Raw genomic sequence first — 26248 nt, forward strand, 5'->3', positions numbered from 1 at the left:
ACCGCTGCCTCTTGGGTCAGTGGCAGAACAGAAACAAACCCAATAAAAGGATTTACCACCCGGCCCTCCTCCAGGGGTGGAAGAGCAGCCCCACCCATCTCTGGGTCGCCCGTCTCAGGGGTGATTCTCACCAACCACTTAAACAGCTACAGAGACGGGAGGCGTCATCTCCCCGCAATGGACACAGCAGAGCCTGCTGGGCCAGAGTTTCTTGCAGGGGACGACACCCTCGGCGACGAGCAGACTGAGGGGCGGCCCAAGAGGAACTCAATGGTTTGTCATGGGAAGCTCCCCGATCCGCTACTAGCTGAGGAGAACCGCTGGGCTCAGTCCTCGACAGTGTCACCGAAAAGGCCACCTCGTAAGATGGGAGCATTGAGAAAGCATTTAGCTTGACAACCTCTCGCACCTCACAAGGTAAGCCAGGGGGCACTTCTGGACCACTGAGGTGGACATCGTCTGGCTGAGGGCCTGCGCCGTGACTTTGACCACGGTTAGTCAACAAGCGCAGCTCAACCCCAGCACAGAACTACCCTCATGCAAAAAGAGTGCCTTGGCCTCACATGCAGGGTGGGTGTGGTCTGTGTACAGCCACCCCATCCAAGAGGGTAGTGAGAGAGGAAAAACTTATGCAGATTTTGGCATTCCATATTTATGGCACCAATATACCCCCATACTGCCAAGTTTTCCATGCACATCTGGAAGACCCAGGAAAGCATGGCTGTAAACTCTGAATCTGAGTCAGCATAAGCACACACCATTACAGTGGGCAGCGTCACCCTCATTTCCAGAGCATAAAAGCACTCTCTCCGATGCTGCAATCGACGTCTGTCCCTCAGCTGGAGCTCTGAATGAAATGCTAGGTTCCCCTATGAGAAGGACCAGCAATCCAATCCAGAAACTGCACAGCTTGCAATGCGCTAGAGAGGGAGTGGCCCTAGGGGGTTGGTTCCCCGAAGGAACCCCTCAACCTCATGTCACCCAAGCCATATCAGCAAAGTAGACCTCTTCTGGTGCACCAGAGAGGGCGCTACAATGGAGATTATGCAAGGGAACCGCGCATCTAGAGTGCCGAGCGAGCGCTGGGTTGCCATGACAACGCGCGCTGCAGCCCGGCAGCTCGATGGCACACGACACACAGAGGAGCGAGAGGTTTGCTCTCGTTGATCTCCACGGTCTCCCAGAGTGTCGGGCAGACCCGCGGCTGTGCTTTTACACACAAGCGGCAGCTGGCCAACAACAGAGGGGACTCAAGCTTCCCGGAGAAAGAAGAGTCACGACCGGCGTGTCGACGTGATCATGTTCTCATATGAAAACATGAAACACCCACGAACATCGTTTCAGCACGCGCCCAGACATGTGAAACAGTGATCATGGCCGTCAGTGAGGACAGGAACGACCGCATCCAGAAACACAAGTAGGATGTCATCTTTAAAAAGACGCGAATCTACTTGTGTAAGCTCTTTCAGGGACTTTACTCTTTTAAAAGTGCTGAAGCACGCAGGGGAACGGCCGCCGCAACACAGACAGGGATTGTGTGCAGCCTGTCGTGTGCTTTCTCTCTCTCTCTTTGAAGGCGCTCACTCTTACCAGCCGTAAAAACGGCTTTTCAGCGCTCAAAAGCGCACCGTACCGGCCGTGAGAACAGCCTTCTGACGCTGTCAAACAGCTATTTGCTCAAAAACGGCAAACGAAACAAAAACAGAAAAAGAGAGGACTTCGACCCCGCTGCTGTGCTGTTCGCCCGCACTCGGAAAAAAAGAGAAGTTCAACCAAAAAGCTTGACTTGTCTTCTAGCAGACACTCGCTTGCAGAGAACAGGAACAAACACCGTTCGGCTCCGAAGCGAAAAGCTGAAGATGCAACGCACCTGCTGCTCATTATATACCCGCGCTGCGAGGCGAGCAGCTGATGCATATGATTGCATGCCAATGTGCATTGGCTCGTTTTAGTTACACTCGAAGTAGATTGGCCTCTCTAGCGAGATTCCTATTCGTCGGTCTGTCCGACGTACGTCGAACGTGACCGACTGAATGGGAACTGTACTTACCTGATATATACAATGTTTAGTATTGATTTGGGTGGTCAATCTGCATTTGTAAGTTTGAAAGGGTTTTAAATCTTGTAAATCAAGTAAAATGACTCAAAATCAAGTAATTTAAGCCAAAGTCAACTTTAATCATATAAAATGTAATTTCCCAACAGCAAAATTGTGGCCAGTGAAAATGCTGAGTAACTTTGGAAAACCACTAGCCACATTGGCTGGTGAGCAAAAAAGTTAATGTCAAGCCCTGGTTGTGTTTAAAACTCACTCAATGTTAACTTCTTGTTCATTGAACTGTTGAATAAATCAATATCACATTTGCAATTGTAATGATATTCAGGAAAAACAATACTCTTCACTTCTCCAATAATCTGTTGAGAAAGCAACCTTAGATATTCCAAAGTATTCATGACTAACAAACATTCAGAATTTTCACATCTTAGCTCAAAATGGGGGGTGACAGTTAACAGGTTAAATGGAATAATAAAACAGAACTTACGGGAAAAATCAGATTGAAATATTCATTAATATATTCATGCATGTGTTTGGCCAGTTGCTTGTTCAGATCTAGGATTACATCCCAATTTTTCGACCAGTAGCATCCGCCGTTCTTGCACAAAGCTTGAAGGATTTTATGGAATCCTCTTTTATCTATATTCTGACCAAAACATAAATACCAATGCCATTAAAAGGGCAAGACAATGGTGATTCATTTTGCACAACATTAAAATCACTTACAGGGGATATCATTGCTTTTGTGGAATCAACACATAATTGCACTGATTCTTCCACTCCCTTTGAGAGACACTGCTCCAGATCACTATAAATGGTGTCAAAACGACTGTCCAATTCCTTCAGTGCCTTCATTAGGTTCTTCTCTAATTCCGTGTAGACTTTGACTTTTGTCTCAACCTGAAACATCCACACAACAGCAGTGAATTACAGGATAATGTATATTGGCAGCAGACATGCATGTGAAATATCAGCAATTCAGACTCATACCATTTTCTTGTCTGTATCCAGCTGGACACTTTGGATCAAAGACAAAACTCCCTTTGCTTCACTGACATAATCTCTGGTCAGTTCTCTGTTAATGTTCTTGTTAAGAATCCTCAGATCATCCTGCAGCTTTGGGATTTCTAGAAGAGTGTGATTTTGGTCAGTCCTTTGACTGAATTGCTTGTAAAATAATTTTAGATGTTGTGAGTACACAACAACTTGGCATTTAGCTCATGTATGATTTTTTTTTTTTTTTATATATATATATATATAGGAGTAATAAATAATGTTGGAATAATAAATAATGTTGTAGTTTGGTCAACAGTATAGTTTAGTTTACCTGTTTCACTAGGTTCCAGATTTAAATTGTGGTCGAAGAAGGCATTGGAACTTACAGTGAAGACATTAAGAAAATTACCATCAGTGCTGAATCTTTTCTAAAAATAAAAATAAATAATTATAATAATAAAAATATTGCATGTATATTTGTATTATTATTACCAGAAATTATTAAAAATGGTAAGATTGAAGAAAATACCTTGATTTCAGAATTTTCAAACTTTTCTTTGACTTTTGTCTTGGCATGTTCATTTCTATGAAGTATGCACACTTTTTTCTGATCCTTATAAGAATGATAAAAACATCAATATATTAATGTAATGTATAATAATATAATACCGGTGTGAAATTTAATTCATTTGTTGATTATACATTCAGTACTCAATGTACTCAAACTAGCTGTATGTAAAAGCAGCTTGAAACTTTTTACATCAAGTCAGCTCAGAGCTGGAACACTTATTACACTCCAGGATATTTTAAGTTATTTTGTGGACTATGAAATGGCAGTTCCCTTTCAAAGGCTACACTCTAAGCTTCACTTTATACAGCGCTATGGGAACATCTTTAGTCGTGACCAGCTGTGAATATATGTGTAAAACAACGTCAATGAAATTGACCTATATTTATAGCCTTGCGTGACGTCATTGGAATGCGTCGTGAGCGAGGCTATAATTAGATGTGCCACCTGTACATCATCAGCAGGTAATTTGTCTTCAGAGACCATACTGTGAAGTGTGTGTGTGTGTGTGTGTGTGTGTGTGTGTGTGTGTGTGTGTGTGTGTGTGTGTGTGTGTGTGTGTGTGTGTGTGTGTGAAGCAGCTCTGCTCAAATTCTTTCCTTCCTTCATTACCTTGTTAGGAGTTAGATTTGACAGGCAGTGCGCAGAACTTTCTCTCCCTTTGTTCCTTTTTCAACTCTGTCTGACAAGTGAAAAGTGAACACACATATATTATATATATTATATTTGAGAGAAAGTCATCGCTGAACAAAGCAAACGGTGTGTGTCTCCGTGTTCGCGGTCCATCTCCGAATCAGACACACACCAATATTGTTTTGTTTGTTTGGGGAAGAGCACGCTGCCCTTGCGTTGTAACAGGGTGAGTGCGAGCATTGTGAATGTTCACAGTTAAAGTGCTTCGCGTTCGCTTTGCTTATTTCAAAGGGGCAGCAACCACAATGTGATCGTGGGGGTCTCGTGGCGATCTGGCTGAGGAGCGAGACACGGGTTCATACTTTATTGCTCTCACTCTCACTCCGGATCGCGATGTCCTTTACCGAGACCGAAGCGTGCTCCGGCGCTTCTTCGGCTCGGGCAGAGGACAATTAAGTGTTTTCCATTGGAATGGAATGAGTGTGTCCGTCTCTGAGCGTTCCTCCCGTGATGATAAAGTGAAACAGAACTGCTCTGGGCGGTCATTCATGCAGTGAAACACAAGCATACCCCAAACATTTCTAATATAAATGTGTTTGTACCCGTGACGTCGATCCGATCGACTATCGCGGGTGCAAAGGCACGCGTTTTTGCCTCACCCATACGGAAATGTAATATATGACATATATGTCCCTATATCGCAAGTGACATTGTCATATATGCAAAATATATGACAATATATTGCTATCACATATATACATATCTCTAGATATATGTTGATATATGTTTATAACATATATAAAAATTTCATATTAAATAAATATATTGACATATATTAATACCATGTATATTATTTTTGTTTATATAATATTATGTTATGACAATATATGTCACATATATATGTTTAATTTATATATGCCAATATATATGTTTATAACATATAAAAAATGTCCATATTAAATAAATATATTGACATATATTTATACTATCTATATGATTTTTGTTTATTTAATATTATATGTTATGACCATATATGTCACAGATATATGTTTAATTTATCTATGACAATATATGTTTATAACATATATAAAATGTCCATATTAAATAAATATATTGACATATATTTATACTATCTATATGATTTTTGTTTAGTTTATATAATATTATATGTTATGACCTTATATGTCACAGATATGTTTAATTTATATATGCCAATTTATTTACACAACATACATAAAAACATTTTACATGCTTGTTTTCCTTACTAATTCCTTATGTTTTCATTATTTGAACAGACTGAACTTTTAACAAGTCTATACACAATCCACATTTCATTTAAATTTCTCTCCCATTTAGAATTAGCACAATATTTTAAAAACTTGATATATTTTACATTATTTATTTTACCTTATCTTAACTAGCTCATAAAAACTGTTGTAAAAAAAAACAAATGCAATGAAAATAATCTAACCCATCTTCAAATAATTTTAATTAAATTACTGATTTTGTATGGTTTAAATAACTTTTTATTGTTGTTATTTGGCATTACTGTGACTTAACCAAGAGTTACATAATGAAAATAGTATGCTTAATGCTTACTATTGAATAAAGCGTTTAGATTTGACCCAAAAACAAACAAAGAAACAAACAAAAATGTTAGAAACACTTTCAGTCTGCATTTCAGGCTTTGCATTTAGAATGGTGCGCAGTTACGTCATTGCGCGCGCCCAAATTCAAACGTAATCAAAATACCGCCAAATTACGCGCATTCAGGATCGAGACCAACGGATGAAAATGTTTGCGCTTGTCGAGTGGAAACAAGAAATGGAATGAAAAACTTATGACAGATCTGTATATTTAACCGAGTGGAGAGGTGGACTGAAGAAAAACCTCAAGGCAGATGGCATTTGTACGAGGCAATGGCGCATAAAGTTGCAGGTAATTTCTGATTTTTTTATTATAATTCACACATTGATATTGAACGGAGAATACATTTTAAATGATCGTTAAACTGCATGAGCCATTGATTTACTAAGCTACTGGTAACGTTAGCGCAGCTAGTAGGCTACAGATCGGTTAAATGAGCAGAAATTAACCGTGTTTAACTATTAGGTTTTTAAATTGCTCTATTACTGCATAATTGTGTGCGTTATATGTTCATATTTAACAGCTAACATTAAGTACGAGTAGATTATTACAATGAAGTGCATTATTCTATGATCTTTAAATGTTTATGTGAGAATAATATGTTTAAAAAGTAATATTTTAGCTGTCAGACACATGTAGTGGAGAAATAAAAGTGGATGACTGTTAACTACATTGTGTTTCACAGACATGCCTAAAGCAGGATTAGGCCTTAGTTCAATATAAACGTATACTAGAAAAAAAAAACATTAACGTTACTTGTGTGCATCTTGAGACAGAACAATGGCTTAGACATGATTTAAGATATATTAGTAAGTTTCTTTCAGTTAAAGCAGCTCAAACATACATTTTAGTCTAGGACTAGCTTAAGCCTTGTCTGTGTAACCAGGGGTGTTTAAAAATATCATAACCCTAGTTGTAACTTTAGATTCTACATTTTGTTTTCCCCTTTTTCCCACAGAGACAGTCCACCCTAGAAAAACCAACAAGGACTCAACATCAGTCCAGTCCAAAACTTCCGAGCAAAAGAAAATGCAGGCCAAGCTTTTTAAGAATAAGGAAGTTGTTCTTGCGGAAGCGGATATTTAACTTCATATCTTGTTAAGTTTAATTATTATTATTTATTAATAATAGTAGTAATAGTATAGAAAATATGTGATGCAAAGCTAAATTGTATCAGGCCCCCTAAACACTTTTTGTTAAAGCAATCTTCTATTTATTCACGTAACTTTAATATTGATTCATGTTTGCCTTTCCTCACAGCTTGAAATTCACCCGGCTCAGGAATTTGTGTTGTGGTCATGCAAACAGCCTCACTGCTATGGCATGGATGCTTCTTCTTGGAGTATTTTGACACTTTTGCTAAAGCGCAATCTCAGAGGTATGTAATTGGTCATAGTGTGTGCATGTGTCTGTACAATTATTATTATTTTTTGGTAATTATGTAGATTGAACTTGAAACTGTCCTATTATAGTTATTCTGGCATATTTACAGATATATGTACACACATTTACATTAAAATATGATGATTTATAAATAATTTGAGTTGTACTATTTACATTATCATTTTACTGAAGCAGGCTGTCCAAGAATTAAGTTGAAAAATGTAATTTATGGTTGAGTAGTTAGATAAGAGTGGAGTGAGTTTTGATTTTGTTCTAAACTGTTAACTTATGTTGCTTTCTTAGGTGGCAAGTCTAAAAAAAGCAAGCCCTGGGGAAACAAAGGAGGCCTTGGACAGAACAAAAATTGATGCAATAATGAGTATGTATATTATTTTTTTAATTCGGCTCATTTTTTAAAACTGACGCTTGCATGCCATCTCTCCCCTGGGGCCGCATCATCAGAGGCGTTTCACAGCGAGTCAAGCTGGTACTGCACTGTACACAATGGCTGTGTTACAGGCATATCAGACTGATCTATGAAGATTTAAGCACAGCCTTTCATTCAGACCGTGTTTACTTGTCTGGTAATTGGCTGCATTTAATTCTGAGGAAATTAATATGTGGAATGGCCTTATAATATACATGTATATATTTATATAATGTATATAATATGCATATATAAGCAAAAAAAATAGGTCCTCCATGGCGTTAACTCGTTCATGGGGAAAACCTTATTTTTCTTGTGCCTTCAATGTCAACTTATTTGACTATTGTGGGTGCAAGGGCATGTGATTTATACAATGATGCTCCAGTTTGAAGAGACGCTTGCGAGCTATCTCTTCTCTGGAGCTCATAGTCACTTAAAGACACAGCACTCCCCACCAAGCTATGCATAATAATCCATACTGGTGGGAAGGCGTTTTGATCAGTGTGTCAGACTGGTACTGCTGCACACTATGGCAGTGTTGTAGGTGGACCAGGCTGACCTGCTAAGAAGGCTCAAAAGCAGGCTGTGGCGAGTTGTGCTTCCCCTCGTAAATCTGGGGACCAGCTTGTCACGTTCAGTAGCCTCATAATATCTATTACCCGCCCCTTCTCAATATCTTCACATAAACTCTCCTTCCCCGCCACCTTTGGTGCTTCGGGGGGCAGCGGTTTTCAGTGAAATGTTAGGTGTTCCGTTGATTTCTGTAACACATCAGGACACGGATTATTTAACATCCTCTCAAAGGGAAGTATCTAAATTAGTGCCCATTTTAGAGAACTTGGCAGCGTGGAAACTACTGCCAGGGATTTCTGCGTGGGTTCTAAAGACAGTAGAAAAGGGATACAGAATCCAATTTATTCATCATCCTCCGCGTTTCAATGGCGTGATCTCCACTACCGTGAAGCCGGGGCAAGTGACTTTACTGTCATAAGAACTGCAATCTCTTCTGAAGAAAGGGGCCATAAAGCATGTTTCCCTCTCTAGAGAGAGAGTCAGGTACTACAGCAGATACTTCTTAGTTCCCTAAGGATGAGGGCTGCATCCAATCTTAGATCTTTGAGGCTTAAACCATTTAGTCAAAGCTCTAAAGTTCAAGTTGTTAACCATAAAGATGATCGTGTCACAATCCAACATCATGATTGGTTCGTCACGATCAATCTCAAGGATGCATATTTTCACATAGAAATATTGCTACAACACAGGATGTTCCTGAGGTTCGCTTTCGGGTTCTTCCATTCGGCCTAGCCTTATTACCCCGCCGCACATACACAAAATGCATGGATGCAGCACTGGCTCCATTCACATTTTGAATTACACGAACGACTGACTAATACTAGCACAGTCACAAACGATGGCGTTACAACAGATGTCGTACTAGTCCATCTAGTTTCTCTGGGGTTGAGACTAAACAAAAAGAAAGTGTTCTGTCCTACCCAGAGAATGACATATTTAGGGGTCGTATGGTATTCGACCACGATGTGGGCACAATTGTCTCCCGCTCGAGTCGAGTCCTTTCTAACCACCCTGAACAATGTCAGGCTAGGCCAAGATTGCACTGTTCTACAGTATCAAGAAATGTTAGGTCTCATGGCATCAGCGTCCTCTGTGATTCCTATGGGCCTCTTGCATATGAGACGTTTCAGTTGTGGCTCAGAGCCGAGAGGTTTTGTCTAAGCAATTCCCCACGGCAAATAAGGGCGAGGGCACGAGCTGAGTGCTTCGTGCCCTTTCTAAAATCCATGTTTATGGTAAGTCAAGCGCTAATGCTTCGTGCACTTTCTAAAATCCATGTTTATGGTAAGGGTTACGCGTTGCGGCTTCGTTCCCTTTCTATGTGGCTCAGACCCCGGTTCTTCACCTTGGGTCCCACTCTATATGCGTTGATGTTGCAAGATGCCAACAACAGACGCTTCCTGTATGGGCTGGGGAGCGGCCTTAAGTGGCCGTCCAGTCCAAAGGGATATGGTGAGGTCATCATCTCGATTGGCACATCAATTGCCTCGAATTGATGGCTGTATTTCTGGCCCTGAAGTACTTCCTCCACCAGTTAAGGGGTTACCATGTCCTAGTGCGGGTGGACATTACTGCGGTAGCCTCTAATATGAATCGCCAGGGTGGCCTGCGTTTGCGACGTCTAGACATGCTAGTGCAGCGCTTTCTGCTCTAGGCTCAGGACAACTTCCTGTCCCTCAAGGCGATTTATATTCCCAGATATCTGTCCAGACAGATTATACTGACAGGGGAGTAGAAAACTCCACCCAAGGTAGTCAAACAAATCTGGTAAGATTTTATGAAACAGATGGACCTCTTCGCCCCAACAGGCAGCGCAATGTCCAATCTATTTCACTGAAAGTCCCCAGCTTCCCCTGGGTCTGGATGTGATGCGCATATGTGGCCCAGAATGTGCCTGTATGCGTTTCCTCCTGTTTCTGTGCTCCCAGGAGTTTCTAGCCAGATTTTGCCAACAAGGGACTTGCCTCTTTCTGATAGCGCCGCGTTGGCTGAATGGAATATGGTTCTCGGAGATAATATCTCTTCTCAACGGCTCGCCGTTGGCGATACCGAAGAAGAGAGACCTTTTGTCTTGGGTGCAGGGGACATTATTTCATCCCCTGATGGAGATGTGAAACCTTCATGTTTGGCCCCTGAGGGGAACCAACTGAGGGACACAGGGCTTTCACCTGATGTTTTTGAGACCATTTAATGCTAGGGCTCCCTCCCCTAGATAGAGTTATGCCAACAAATGGGGTGTCTGAAGATGGTGTACTGCACACAATGCAGATCCAGTAAATTGCCAAATTGCTACAGTTCTGGTTTTTCTGCAGGAGAAATTATGGTAACACTTTATTTTGATGGTCCCTTTATAGATAGTCTATAGATAGTCTGCTTACTATAAGTTACTTTACAAGTGCATATCTACTTACTCTCATCAGGATAGTATCTGTAGATTGTCTATTATGTGTTTTGTAACAAGCATTACACTGTATGTAACATGTATACAGCTATTAAACAGTCTGTCAGTAAAGTGTTACCAACGTGTTATCCATTTAGGTTGTAGATGTTCAACAGCATATTAACAGACATGCAACAAATCCTCAACAAGTTTTCAGTACTCTAAAGTACAACAAAGTAAGATCTTTTAAGTAGTCAGCATGTAGCTATTAACCAAAGTATCAACAGACTTTCACTAAACATTCAGTTGTCTATCAGTAGCAACACAAACATTTCAAATGAACTTTATGTATATATCAGGTTACTTACAATTGATATTTTTCTTTCGCAAGGATTTTCAGAAGCGCTCAACTAACAGTTTGTTGCATTTAAATTACATTTCAGTAGACTGTCATTTTACTTTGAGGTGAATTCATATATCCATCTGTTGCCATATTAGGCCCATCAAAATGAAGTGAAAATCTAGGAAATGCTGTCGAATGACTCTTACAAGAATTTTCAGGAGTGCTCCACTGACTGTTTGTTGCATGTAAGTTACATTTCAGTAGACTATCATTTTACTTTCAGGTAAATTCATTTATCCATCTGTTGCCACATTTGGCCCATCAAAATGAAGTGAAAATCTAAGAAATGCTGTTGAATGACTCTATAGGCCAACATCAAAGACAACATGGCTACTAGTTGTCAGTGGATTTTCAGCAGACAGTCAATAGATAGTAAGTACAGACACCAATAAGTATTTGGTCTAAGATTAAGAAAATGACAGCACCACAGTACAAGTACATATCTGCCAAATGGGAAATAAATACCAGAGTCATTAGTTTGTCCAGCCAACTGCTTTTAATGAACTGCTGTAAAAAAATAAAATAAAAATAAATAAATAAAGTGGACAGCATTAAATTAACAGACCACAGAAAAAGTAAACATGGGGAAAAAAAGTAGTCTGTTTTTCCTAGATTCACCAAAAAAAAACCTTTCTGTAACAATAAAATGTTCCCCTCAGTTCAAACACTGTAGCAAATGACAGTTAGAAATATAAACAATGCAAACATCCTCTTAGCGAAGAGCAAACATAGCAAACAAACTTATCACTTATTCAGACAAAAAGGCAAAAGTGAACCTTTAATTTTCATCGATAACACTTTTTTTTTAACATCTCCCACAATGTGTTCTCGGCATCTCTCCGCAAACTCGGCTAGCTTCCCTGGTGTGAAGCTGATGCTGTTGAACTGCACCCTGTCTGCAAAGTACAGCTCTGCGATAGGGGCGAGCTGGGCCACTGCATTCCGAGAGACACCCTCTTTTCTGAAGGCTTTGGTCATGGTGGCTCCACGTTTCGTAAGCTTCAAAAGCCTTTTGTATCGACGTATGACATCACGAACATTATTAGCTGAAAAACAATTTAAACAAACAAAAGTGACTACCTCAATGGCAGAGATACTCCCCAACCAGTTTATTTTAAATAATATGAGGCCATATGTTTCTTTGGTTGTATTAGGTTTTAAGGCCAGTGATTTTTAAAATTTAGTTCAAAAGAATTTAACACATTTAACCCACCTTCAAATAATTTCACAAGGATATTTTCTTACTTTTGTTTGGTTTATTTTTCCAGATCAAGTTAAAAAGTAAACATCTTGAAAAGTGGATGTTTTAGAAAGTACTGCGGAAAGTTTTTGCGCCATCTAGTGGTTTAAAGAAAAAATAAAATCTAGGGAGCCTTTCACCCCGGGGGGCCTTTAGCCCTGTTGTGCCCTATATATTAGGGGTGAAACGGTTCTCGGTAAAAAAAATCGAACCATACCGTTCTGCACACTCGGTTCGGCACACACTTGCACCACAGTTCATCTGCACGTGATGACGCATACACATTTAGGATGCCGTAGGCTATGCTTTATATGACCAGTAATTTACATCATTTATCATCACCCAGGTGTTGATAGCGCGCGAGTGCAGGTGAGACCTGAACAGCACACGTTGCTATCTGCGTTTAAACCAAACTCATTTAAGCCTTGCCAATTTAAACATTCAAGTGCAAGTCGCGAAAGAGTGTGCGTGCTGTGAGAAGATTTGTGCACTCAACCAAATATTGAGGTCTCCTTCTTCTTTTTTTCTACACTCGAGAAAGAACGCATGTGTTCAGTTTCAGTGTACAGATCCATGTATTATGTCTTAAAGAGACAGCAGCCCTTGCATTCTTGCTCTCTGAATGTGTTTTTAATGTTAATCAAACAACAAAAGACAAGGAAATCACTCATTGCCCATGACGGAATAGTAACTTAATAATTAATAATGATTGATCTTTATTCAATTTATACAGTGAAGATTACATGCAATGTTGTTTTACATTTTATTAGCTACTTTATTCAATTTCTGTACCTTAAAACTGGATACATGAAAAACCAGAAAAAACTTTATTTATTTTTATCTTTGCTTTACTGTGTTTAATTGTGCTGTTTAATTATTTGTACTAATTTTCTTTATTTTTATTTGACATACCGAACCGTACCGAAACCATGAGCCTAAAACCGTGATACAAACCGAACCGCGAGTAATCTGAACCGTTGCACCCCTACTATATATAGTTTTTTTACTTTTTTAATGTTAATGCATGTTTGCATAAATCACTCAATTGTGTCAAATTATGTCAAAAATTGTTTGGAATCCTTAGAACCCATTTTCTCAAAACAGGATTTTATGACGGCCAGCATAGTAATATATCAATAGAAAGCTAAGACTTACAAATAATCACACATTTGGAGATTGTGTTAGTTTTGAAATTGTAGCTTTATGACACAGCTCATATAAATTATATAAATCACATCTATAAATTATATAAAGATTGAATGAGTGAACTCTTATTTTATAGTTTGTTACAAATATTGTTTGTCATTTGCTATTTTGTTTGTTTGAAATGGTGGTAGCACTTTATTTTACAGTATGTGTGTTTTCCTGGTACATATATAGTAATTATGTTGTACATACAGGTAAAAGAGTGGTAACACAAGGTACTTACCTGACATGTATGTACATGGAAACTAATAAGAAACACTGCTGTACTTTCCAATGGTACATACATGGTAATTACTTTGTACATATAGACACACACACACACACACACGCACATTAACTAACTGGTATATTCACTACTAATAAGAAACACTGCTGTACTTTCCAATGGTACATACATGGTAATTACTTTGTACATATAGACACACACACACACACACACGCACATTAACTAACTGGTATATTCACTAGTAAGTTGATACTAAGTACATGGAATTAGGACTATAAAATAAAGTGCATACTTGTACATAAACATTACATAGGAATTACCGGCTCTTACCAGTGGCCAGTTTAAACTGCTTAGACTAGTCTTAAAACTAAAGTCATCTATTTTTTTCTTCAAGACTGGTACTAACTTTGTAAAGTCAGTTACATAAAAAGGTAGATCAGTCTAATCAGAAAAGTAAGACTGATTAGCCCTAATTAACTGCTAGTTGGTCAAACTAGATCTTAAGTCATAGTCTTAACATAGAGGCTAAGTTTATGCAACCGGCCACAGGTGTAACTTACACGTTAACTAACTGGTATATTCACTAGTACGATCATAGTAAGTACATGGAAATAGGACCATAAAATAAAGTACACCCTTGTACATAAACATTACATAGGAATGACCAGCTCTTTAACCTTTGTAATAATAAGCTTAAGCATATTAACTAGTAAGGACTGTAAAATAAGATGCACTGTTGTGGAGAGCAATTTAGCATTAACAGTTCATAAAACACAACATAAATACATACATAGTGCAGCAAAACAATTACTTTATTTCTTGATAATTTTGTTTTTTAAATGGCATCAGTGAGAAAACACTATTTGGTAAGCCTCTGTTTTGTACTGTTGTTAACATGCACACACAGTAAGTAAGTGTCTGTTATGTGTGTTCACACTTGTCTGTAAGTACAACATAGTTACCATGTATATACCACTAGGAAGTACAGTAATAGGTCTTACTAGTTACCACACACATAAGTGCCTGTTATTACCCACACTTGTCCATAAGTACAACATAGTTACTGTGTATATACCATTAGTAAGTACAGTAATGTGTCTGTTGGTTACCATATACGGACACGATAAGTAAGTGCCTGTTATTACCCAACACTTGTCTATATGTACAAAGTATGTACCATGTTTGTACCAATGGAAAGTACAGCAGTGTTTCTTATTAGTTTCCATGTACATACATGTCAGGTAAGTACCTTGTGTTACCACTCTTTTACCTGTACGTACAACATAATTACTATATATGTACCAGGAAAATACACGTACTGTAAAATTTTTACTGTATTAGTTTTTCGCACACAAATATATCATGACTAATGTAAATGAATTAAGCATGGGAATCAGCATCCAGTAATATTCTTTAAAAAAATTTTTTTTTTTGTGTTTCAAAGATAAAACGGTGTACATTATACAACATGAGGTTGAATAAAGTTTCCGTTTTCATAAACACATTTGTGTCTGTGGAGTGTGGTCTGTTCCTGTAAGTGTGAAGATGTGCAAAAGTATTTAAATTCTGTTTTATATGCAGTAATCCACACCTCTACCTAACTGCCTCTTCCTGTGCTATACAAAATGTGGATACGTATTTATAAGAATAAGTATTTGCATTGCAAATAATTAAATAAATAAATAAGTAGCTTATCATTCACTATGATTTAAACAGAAAAACAACCATAAAAAGTCAACTGTGTTTACCTCGTTTTATCTTGTCATATTCATTCTTGCCCTTCTTCTTGTTCTTCTTATGTTTCTTGCTTTTGTTTTTCTTGGTTTTCCTTTTCTTTGTTTTTCTTTGAGTCTCTTCAGAACTTGAACTTGAAGAGGAATCATCAGATGATTCTTCTGTGACCGATGACTCCACATCAGTTGATGTGTTCCCATCACTAGTTAGGTCATCAGCACCACTTTCTCCATGTGCCACTGAAGTACTAGGAATCAGATCTGAATGAAGAAATATAACAAATATTGCATCAAAATCAATACAAAGGCAATATACATTTTCATGATACATACAATGAATTTCTGGTGTACTATCTGAAACAGTGCTCAAAATACATTTTACACATCTAAAATATATATCTATACAATCTAATATATTCTATGTATATAATAATGTATAGATTATACAATTAATGTGTTGAGCTGTTACTTTGCTGTGCTGAAAGCTCCACAACTTGCTGCCGAAGCTCGCTGTTCAAGGCTTCCAACTCATTCACTTTATTTTGTAATACTTCTGCCTTGTTCTGCCACATCAGTATTTCTTGCTTTATTGGCTTCATTGTATTCACTGGAGCTAAAACAACAACAAAAACACTGTGACCCTTTTCACTGTTGTAAACAGTGATTACACATTTATGTAGTTTAGTTATATACAGAGTTAGCAGCACTATTATACACAAGCAACAGATCATACAAATATATAAAGACATAACAGATTTCCTATATATTGAAGGGCACAAATAAACTAAAGAAACCAGTGTGAAGTTAGGTGTAAGAAAACTGCTATATAATTATTTGTCAAATGACTTACCTTCACATTCATCCTCTACATTTTCTGCGTTGCGTTTTTTGCGGGTGTTGTAATGTGACATCTAATAATCAAATAAATAAAATAATTAATTAATAAATTATGTTACATGCAGAAGCATGCATACCATAAATCATTTCAGTGGGTGGCAAAATTTTCAAGGTAAGACCATAGGCCAGTTGCAAAGACAGTCTGGTAACACTTTTCAATAAGGTTCATTAATTAACATTAGTTAACTAGATTAGTTAACATGAATTAATAATGAACTGCACTTCTACAGCATTTATTAATATTTTTTAATGTTAATTTATTAAAATCAAGAGTTGTATTTGTTAACATTAGTTAATGCACTGTGAAGTAACATGAACAAACTATGAACAGCTGTATTTTTATCAACTAACTTTAACAAAGATTAACAAATACAGTATCAGATGTATTGCCAAGTTAACGTTAGCCAGTTCCCCAAGGGGTAATCAGTCTTAGTTTGTGTTTTTGGTCATAGATTTGACCAGTTTTTATGTAAGTGACTTAAAAATGACTTGATGACTAAGCAGTTCGTGCAACAGGCCCAGTTTCCTGAATGACAATGTTTAATTTTTCCACTTTGTCATTGTTATACTTCTGGTATACTTGTATACAAAAGCTTTTAGGCATTAAAAAGAAAATAACAAAAATGTAGTTTACTACTAGTGACTACAATATAGCCTGATACATTTAAATGGATCACACTATAAGTTTTTTTTATAAACAAATAAAGCCAATCACTTTTCACTTCTTAAAACAATACTTTGAACATTGTCAAGTGACATAGTAACTTTAAATAAAAAGCTAAATAAAATACCTTTTTTTTCTGGAGCGTTCGATCACACCGTGCGGGAGTTCAAAAATTGCTTTCTGCCGTTAAAGAAGATCCACTGGGCGGCAAAACTTTTAAGCACCATAGTCTTCCTCAAGAGGGCGTTTGGCTGCTCCGAAAATCGTATATTCTATTCGAGTCTGTCTTATAACACTAAAACGTATAATAATTTTTTTTATTTTTTAAAAAGTACAACATATCATTACAATATATCTGAAATACAAATGAAAATCTGCCCCGGTAAGCTTTAAAAATGATTAAATAAACTTGGTTTGAGTAATCGGAAAACACTGTGTGACGACAGCGCTGAGATATGTATCAGGTACCTTATGACAACGCCGCTGGTGCAATCGGGACAGAAAAAACTACTAAATAATAAAACAAATAAACTTAGTTACAACTTAATAGTAATTAAACGTTATAAAAACAAATAGCATAGAGTATATTATTTTATTTAAAATAATAATTGTTGCCAAAACAACTGGGCCGTCAAGTCCCGCCCATTTCCGGATTTGTCTGTTCGCGCCTGATTGGAAACTGAAATCGCGCAGTTAGAGCTCAACATTAAAAAAACATTTGAATTTGCAGGTTATGAAGTTCGAGTAGGAAGGAAGATATCAAACAGAAGGTAAAAGAAGTAAAAAGAATAGTTGGACATTAAGGCTAATCCACCGTGTAGATGAGCACTTTATTAAGAGGACTCATTGAGAAAGTTTATGTTAGTGAAACGAAAAAGTCACGTCTGAAATTAATAAAGTGGATGCAAAGAAAAAGATTACTCCATGGTAAAATGAAATGCAGGCGATGCAAGAAACGCATGAAAATGGTGACCTCTTCTTGTAAAGATGGATACATCTGGTAAGTATCTGATTTATTCATTTATATGGATATTTAAATATAAGGCATGTTAAACAAGTTGAGAAAATAGCATCAATAGAAGTACCATTTAGATGATTATAACTGGGAAAAAATAAATAAAAAATAAAGGAAAACAGGTTTCCGTTCACATAAGCATTAATGGATACTTATATACTATTAGACTTTAACAAATATTTTTGCTTTGCTACTTTTACAAAGTTTCACCATCTTATAGTAACACAGTACCTATCAGAAATCATTCAGATTTGGGTTCCATTTCAAATTGTGAAGAAATAATCTTCCAAAAATAATTTATATATATATATATATATATATATATATATATATATATATATATATATATATATATATATATTGATATGATATAAAAAGATTGACATCTTTATCATTGTGTTAAAAAATAAAGATTTTTTTTATTTTTTTATTTTTTTTTTAGAGAAAGATTAAAATATTTTTTTCCTACGTACAAATTAACAAATTAAGAGACATCATTTCAGAATTTAACAAGATAATTCCAGACAGTGTGGGATGATGATTATATTAAAGAGTTAAAGTTTGAAGACCAATGAATGGGAATTCAAACAAAATTTAACAATCTTCAAACAAAATTTAATAATCTTTAACAGAGTAAATTAAATAATTCTGAAAGTTATATCTTTAATTTTATTGTTGTTGTTAAATGTTTCGTGTGCAATGAATCCATAACATGCAGTGTAACCAATTCACTAACAAATGAGTCTTGTGTCTGTAGCTCATATGACAATATGTCAAGGTAGTTATCAAGCCCCACTGTAGTAGTCTTTAGAATTTGCAAGTTGCCATATACATCTGTATGGATATAAATCGGGGCTTCTCAAACGCAAGTCAAAATAAATAAAATTAGATTATTTTGATATATATATATATATATATATATATATCCCCACTAAACCAGATCAGTCTAGGTTGATGGTTTTTTTGTTTGTTTGTTTGTTTTTTAAGGCAGTGCCAACAGGAATGTATTTTATATGATGAATATTTCTCATTTGCAGGCAGTGCAAGAAGTCATGTGGACGAAACAGAAAAAGCATTAGGACTAAGTCCATTTTTTCCCATTCCCATGCAAGCCTTTTTAGTTGGATGAAGTATATACACAGGTAAGTTTTTATTTTTTGTGTTCTCTAGTGCCTTTTCATCCATAAGTCTGCACATTTATTTTTTGCTTCTCTCCTTTTAAAACAATATTGTATGGCATTGTGTTTAGATTTTCACAGGGTCTCCATATGCGACAGGTGGATATGATGCTAGATGACATCTCAAATAGTAGTGCGACTCTGTCCAAGATGTCCATGAAATTGCGAAGTGTATGTGTGAGAAGTATGCGGAGGCTGAGGAAAAAAAGAGGACAAAAAGTTGGTGGGCTCAATGTATGTGTTCACATTGACGAAAGCAAGTTTCGCCACAGACGAAAAGTAAGCCTTGACCTCAGAAAACATATCTAATATATCTTTACATGTGGATGTGTAGACAAGACACAATATTGTTACATTATTAATAAAATAAAAAATTAAAAGAAATTGAGATACTATAAATCTTGTAAAACTACTTAAATTTGGATTAGAAGTAGGCCTATCAGTTGGCATGAAAATATTTATTGTAAGGCTAGTGATTTTTACTTTTAGAAAACAGGAGTGTCTGACATAAATTTCTGTTTTTTCAGTATGCCAGAGGCCGTTTTGGAGGTGCATGGAGAAGGAAAAGCTGGGTATTCGGAATGGTTGAGATTTTGCCTTCCCGAAAACCAGTATTGCGGTTGGTGGACAAAAGGGACAAGACAACCCTTTTACCAATCATAGAGAAACATGTAAAAAGAGGCAGCATCATTCATAGTGATGAGTGGCGTGCATACTCAGCGCTTTCAGAGAGAGGATACCAACACCACACAGTGAACCATAGCATTAATTTTGTTAATCCATTGACTGGGGTGCATACACAAAACATTGAAAGGGCATGGGCAAACTTCAAAAGGGAAGTGTGGAGGTTGCGTGCAAACCGGTCAGAGAAGGCTCTCAAAAAACATCTGATATACATAGAATGGACATATTGGTTAGGCAGGAGACACAGACAGGGGATTCTCGGAAGGCTTTTGCATGATATCAGTCAGTTCTATCACTGACTTTATTTTATTATTATTATTATTTTATTTTTTTTGTTTTAATTCATGTTTATAACCCTATAAAAAAGTGTTGTTGGTAATATCAAATTTTCATGTTTTTTTCTTGGAACTTTCTCACAGATGCGCACACATATATCAAAGTAAAAAAAGAGAATTTCATTTTGTGTTGTCCACAGCCTCCTTTTTTTATTTAATTATTTTTTTTTTTTACAGCAGTTTATTAAAAGCAGTTGGCTGGACAAACTAATGACTCTGGTATTTATTTCCCATTTGGCAGATATGTACTTGTACTGTGGTGCTGTCATTTTCTTAATCTTAGACCAAATACTTATTGGTGTCTGTACTTACTATCTATTGACTGTCTGCTGAAAATCCACTGACAACTAGTAGCCATGTTGTCTTTGATGTTGGCCTATAGAGTCATTCAACAGCATTTCTTAGATTTTCACTTCATTTTGATGGGCCAAATGTGGCAACAGATGGATAAATGAATTTACCTGAAAGTAAAACGATAGTCTACTGAAATGTAACTTACATGCAACAAACAGTCAGTGGAGCACTCCTGAAAATTCTTGTAAGAGTCATTCGACAGCATTTCCTAGATTTTCACTTCATTTTGATGGGCCTAATATGGCAACAGATGGATATATGAATTCACCTCAAAGTAAAATGACAGTCTACTGAAATGTAATTTAAATGCAACAAACTGTTAGTTGAGCGCTTCTGAAAATCCTTGCGAAAGCAAAATATCAATTGTAAGTAACCTGATATATACATAAAGTTCATTTGAAATGTTTGTGTTGCTACTGATAGACAACTGAATGTTTAGTGAAAGTCTGTTGATACTTTGGTTAATAGCTACATGCTGACTACTTAAAAGATCTTACTTTGTTGTACTTTAGAGCAGTGGTTCCCAACCACATTCCTGGAGTACCCCCAACACTGCACATTTTCCATGTCTCCTTTGTCTGACACACCCATTTCTGGTCTTGGAGTCTCTGCTAATGAATTGATGACTTGATTCAGGTGTGCTTGATCAAGGAGACATGCAAAATGTGCAGTGTTGGGGGTACTCCAGGAATGTGGTTGGGAACCACTGCTTTAGAGTACTGAAAACTTGTTGAGGATTTGTTGCATGTCTGTTAATATGCTGTTGAACATCTACAACCTAAATGGATAACACGTTGGTAACACTTTACTGACAGACTGTTTAATAGCTGTATACATGTTACATACAGTGTAATGCTTGTTACAAAACACATAATAGACAATCTACAGATACTATCCTGATGAGAATAAGTAGATATGCACTTGTAAAGTAACTTATAGTAAGCAGACTATCTATAAAGGGACCATCAAAATAAAGTGTTACCGAAATTATCAACAGGCACATGCCCCGCCACTCTCAGGGTTTATGTGGCCGCTCTTTCAGCTTGCCACGCTCTGGTTGACGGGGTGCCTTTGGGCAAGCATACCCTGCTCTCTCGCTTCGTTCGAGGAGCTAGGCAGCTTAAGCCTCCTTCTAGAACCAGGATCCTTTCATGGGAACTAGCAATAGTCCTAGAGGGCCTGGTTGAGACCCCCCTTTAACAAACTATTTGTTTGTTATGGCGGCCATAGCAGGGGTGCGGCCACCACGAAACAGACCATGTCACTTTGGGTGAGAGATGCTATTGCCCTTGCCTACGAGGCGCGTGGTCAAACTTCGCCAACAGGCATCAGGGCTCATTCCACCGGGGGGTTGCCTCTTCTAGAGCTTTGGCGGGGGGTGCCCCCTTACAAAATGTTTGTGATGTGGCAGGTTGGTCCTCTCCGCACACATTCATAAAGTTTTATAGTTTGGATGTTCATGTTACTCCGGGCTCTTGCGTCCTTGAGTCAACATCGCAAGCTAGTGTCTGAGACTCTCTACGCTTTGTGACACACTTCACAGCCAGGGGGTCCGGACACACAGTGCGGCGGAGTGGGTATTCTCGTTCCCATAGCGCTGTATAAAGCGCAGCTTAGAGTGTAGCCTTTGAAAGGGAACACCCCGGGTTACTTCACTGTAACCCTGTTCCCTGAAAAGGCGGGAACGAGAAGCTGCACTTCATTGCCGCATTGAGAAGTCCCTGGACTGCTCTTCAGACAAAATATCTGCTGATGTACAGGTGGCACATCTAATTATAGCCTCGCTCACGACGCATTCCAATGACATCACGCAAGGCTATAAATATAGGTCAATTTAATTAACGTTGTTTTACACATATATTCACAGCTGGTCACGACTAAAGACGTTCCCATAGCGCTGTATAAAGCGCAGCTTCTCGTTCCCGCCTTTTCAGGGAACAGGGTTACAGTGAAGTAACCCGGGGCGTTTACTTATTTTATCTAATCTAAAAATAAACAGTTCTTTCAGTACAAAAATCCAAGGAAGACTTACATAAAGGAGAAACATATGATATACTACAGTTCAAGATTTTCCAAACCTTGTCTCCTGAGAACTGGTCTCTAGTAAGCCGAGTAGATCTAAAAAGAAAAATTTAAAAGACACAAAGTGTTTTTGTTTTGAAATTCTGATCTTTGTTTTGTCCAAAATAGCTGTCACAAGCAGAAGTTATGTAAAGGGGTACTGTTTGTGAGATTTTAGCAAATTCCTGTCAGGCTGAATTAATCCACCATCCAGACCCTCAACCATTCTCTAAAACAGGGGTGTCCAAACTTGGTCCTGGAGGGCCACTGTCCTGCAGGACAGTGGCCCTCCAGGAGCAGGATTGGACAGCCCTGCTCCAAAACATGTCAGAAAACCTGCAAAAGCAAATGTAAAAAGCAAAATGATTGAAATGTTTCCCGATTGGCTTAAAAAATGGCCCAGTTTTTTTGTTGTTGTTTTATTTTTTTCACAGAGACAAGTTGATTTATCTTTGATACCTACTTCAGTGATATCTGCCGATATTAATTACAGCACCTTTAATGGTAAAGAGAATCTAATTCTAACCTTATATAGGCTGCTGGATTGATATCATCCGTCTTTGTACAGATGAAGTTGATGCTTTTGCATTCTCCTCCTGGTCCCAGTTCTTCAATGCAGTGCTTTAAAATCCCCCAGGGGTCTTTGTCAGTGCTTGCTCGATTAATAGCACTTACAATCCACACAAAAGAGCACTCTCTCAGTTTCTACAAGATTGGAAATAGTGAGTTGGATGACATGCTATTAGTAGCATAATAGATTGTGTGTTTATGTATATACAGTGTTAGGGGTAATGCATTACATAATCAGAATACTTTTTTGATGTAACAACTAAAGGAATGCATTACTTTATAAATGTACAGATTAATATTAAAAGTTACACTGAATGTTCAGTGTAACTACAATAATGAAATAAAACAACAAAACGGAAGTAAAGCACGGCAGCCCCTCACGAATGACTGTAGCCAGGCATGTGCACACATAGACAAAAAAGGGGCTTGAGCACCTGCCCTTTTTCTTCCTCGAGAGAAAGTGCCCTTTTTTCTGGGGTGCTTTTTTCTTTCTTTCTTTTTTTTATTAAATTAATTAAAGGTGTAGGGAAAACACCCTAGGAAGTAAAATTAGCTCAAATGAAATATTTAGGGAATTATAAAGAGTTGTTTAGATTACGACCGAGCAACTGATTCGTCCAGCGTTCATTTGCTCGAGCCGTAATAAGCTCTTGTAACGGATATAAATATCCAACAATCGTGAAAACACTGATTAGAGCACGGTAACTTGATCACAGTTTAAGACATTAAATCATAAAGCACATAATACAAGACACTTTCCTTTTAAAATCTACAAGAGATTTTATTTATTCTAACACAAACTAATCTAACACAAAGGCACGCACATACACACACACACACATTCATACGCGTTGCAGTAAGAAGGAAATGAGAGAGAAAGAGTTTTGAAAGAGAGAGAGAGAGACAGAGAGAGAGAGAGTGATCTGATTAACCGAATTCCTATCAATGCATAAGGACCAGAACGAACCATGAATCATTCATTTATGCACCAGTTCAGTTTTGGTCTGGAGGTACTTGCTTGCGTTGACTTAAAGGTGAATTTCCCTCGTCGTGCAGAGAGGGGTTTCCCAAGTCGATGATTGGTCCAGATCAGGTCCGTGTGGAACAATGAAGGAAGTCTCTTTGTCGCTGGAGTTGAAGCGGCAAAAGTCGTTGGTTGAACTTTGCGGCGAAACGTAGGACACGAGACTTTCAGCGGTAAAGGAAAATTAAGTAAAGAAAAGAAAAGTGAGTGAAGGTTGGATGGCTTGAATGAGCGGCTGGTCTGTTCTTCTTGTTACTCCATTGTTCTTGGTACTCTGGTCATGGTTTCTCTTACCAGAACAGAACCAACTCCAGTTCGTTTACTAACCAACTTCTCTCCATTCACTATCTTGCAATATGATCATTTAAACTTAGTTGTTTGTCACACCTCTGAGGAGTCTTGGCCAATCAGACATTGTCCTGTTTCAAGAGGGCCTTCCTCTGCCCCCAATAAAACATAAGTGTCACATCCCGGTCTGTCTCTGCTTTAGCAGCTTGCCATTTTAACCTAATTGCTGTTAAATGGGATACAATACATTTTAAACAGATTTCATTCAAGTCAGGATATAGGAAAGGGGGAAAGAATCAAATTAAGTCCAAATAAGGCATACTTTCAATCATTCAGTCAAGAGTTAACACATTTACATGAATTGTGAGTGTTTCTAAAGCCTAGCTGTTTACAGGTAGTACTTGTGGACACATAATGCAAAATGTATGTAGTTAAAAGATGTTTGATAAGTCCGTTAAAATTGTTGGAACAATTTTGAAGCAGATTTATTTGTTCAACAGTCTCTTTGGCTCTCCTGTGAAGTAAGGAAACAAAAGGGTCTGGATTGTCTCTCTGTCTTCTTGGGTGACCCTTTGGTATGTCGCTTCTGCTATCAGGAAGCATGTGTCGTAAAAGTAATCAGCCTGGCTTTATCTGCAGACGGTCCGGAGCCGGAACCTCAATTCTGAATTAGAATTATGTTTTGAAAGAATCATCTAAATGATTCATTTGTCTGGTTCGTCCACAGTTCTTACATATCCCCCCTTGGTTCGGAGATGTGTTGAGATGAAGACATCGGCGGACACTGTAGAAAAATGGACACGAAGCAGACACACACAAAGCAACAACAAAACAACACCTCCATGATTGACCACTATACTGGTGCAGGGCATTAGATTATCTGAGTACTGATGGATTAAGTTCAATTTTGGGAGTGTTATTCTACATTGTGTGATTAAATTGTTAGTTTCCATCTCTTCTAACTTGTTCTAGGTTGTCTGGTGACATCATTTGTGGTAAAAATGATGTGACCCATCATGGAGCTCTCTCGGGCTCACATTCGAATTTTCAAATGGCTTTCAGACCTTAGGCGTGGTGCGTCAATCCTAATGTCATGACCTTGACCCTTATGGGGCAGACAGGTATTTTACCTTATAAAGAAGAAGGGAAAGAGAGGAAGAGGAAAACAAAACAAAATAAAACACTTAAGTGTTTCCTGGTATGGCTAACACTACTGCGTGCATCTTAGATGTCATGTACCAGCTTAATGAAAGGTGTTCTACTTGTTGGGCAGATGGTTGCATGTTTCTTATGGTGAATGTAGCTAAGTCGATGTTGAGCTAGGTTCTGAAACTAATATCTGTCTGTAGGAAGAGCATGTTGGTGAGTATGTTAATGTAGTGTAGTGTAAAATGTAATGTAGTGCAGTGTAGGTATGGTCAGATCTGGTTCAGTCTGTCTTGCTCCCCCCTTTTCTTGAAGGGCTTAGATGAAGATTGGCTCTTTGCATCTTGGACTTGGGATGAGAGATCATCCCTAATTTGATGGGAGTCAGTCCAGTGAGGCAGGAAGTTCTTTGGCAGAAGGTAGGAGGAAGTTTGACATGGCTGTGTTGAGCTGTGGTGCAAAACTTTGTCTCCTACGTTGCATTCCTTTTGTAATGCCTTCTGGTTGTGACAGACTGTCTGACCTTCTGTGCTTACTGTTGTTACTGTTGCACAAGCATGG

General features: G+C 37.9%; 2 protein-coding genes and 1 long non-coding RNA gene across 3 annotated transcripts in view; 1 reads left to right on the plus strand and 2 right to left on the minus strand.

Annotated features, from left to right (window-relative positions):
- The window catches only part of LOC137002148 (nuclear GTPase SLIP-GC-like), a 47744-nt gene that overhangs the window by 9794 nt on the left and 11702 nt on the right, over nt 1-26248 (minus strand). Inside the window, exons 6-12 of the mRNA XM_067361655.1 lie at nt 23186-23364; nt 22677-22716; nt 3582-3665; nt 3384-3480; nt 3047-3183; nt 2779-2956; nt 2527-2686 (exon numbers count right to left, since the gene is read on the minus strand). Of these exons, the coding sequence (XP_067217756.1) occupies nt 2527-2686; nt 2779-2956; nt 3047-3183; nt 3384-3480; nt 3582-3665; nt 22677-22716; nt 23186-23364 (875 nt within the window). The remainder of the gene's footprint in view (nt 1-2526; nt 2687-2778; nt 2957-3046; nt 3184-3383; nt 3481-3581; nt 3666-22676; nt 22717-23185; nt 23365-26248) is intronic.
- On the minus strand, nt 11387-17227 carry LOC137037955 (coiled-coil domain-containing protein 106-like). Its single transcript, XM_067412406.1, has 5 exons — nt 17160-17227; nt 16322-16382; nt 15941-16084; nt 15487-15732; nt 11387-12112 (listed from the first exon to the last, which is right to left on the minus strand). Exons 2-5 carry the CDS (start codon nt 16380-16382, stop codon nt 11811-11813), a joined length of 753 nt encoding a protein of 250 aa, XP_067268507.1. The 5' UTR covers nt 17160-17227; the 3' UTR covers nt 11387-11810.
- Nucleotides 17477-20328, plus strand: LOC137037956 (uncharacterized). Its single transcript, XR_010897329.1, has 4 exons — nt 17477-18032; nt 19085-19189; nt 19297-19504; nt 19753-20328. It is a non-coding gene; the product is annotated as an uncharacterized lncRNA (long non-coding RNA).

The sequence above is a fragment of the Chanodichthys erythropterus genome, chromosome 15 (genome assembly GCF_024489055.1).
Source record: "Chanodichthys erythropterus isolate Z2021 chromosome 15, ASM2448905v1, whole genome shotgun sequence".
NCBI lineage: Eukaryota > Metazoa > Chordata > Actinopteri > Cypriniformes > Xenocyprididae > Chanodichthys > Chanodichthys erythropterus.

Excerpts from the sequence above, each read along its gene's own strand:
- LOC137037955 (XM_067412406.1), bottom strand. The coding sequence starts at position 16,382 with ATGTCACATTACAACACCCGCAAAAAACGCAACGCAGAAAATGTAGAG. Across the intron at positions 15,733-15,940 it reads GGAGCTTTCAGCACAGCAAA|ATCTGATTCCTAGTACTTCA; the intron begins GTAACAGCTCAA and ends TTCTTCATTCAG. Across the intron at positions 12,113-15,486 it reads ATATGACAAGATAAAACGAG|CTAATAATGTTCGTGATGTC; the intron begins GTAAACACAGTT and ends ATTGTTTTTCAG.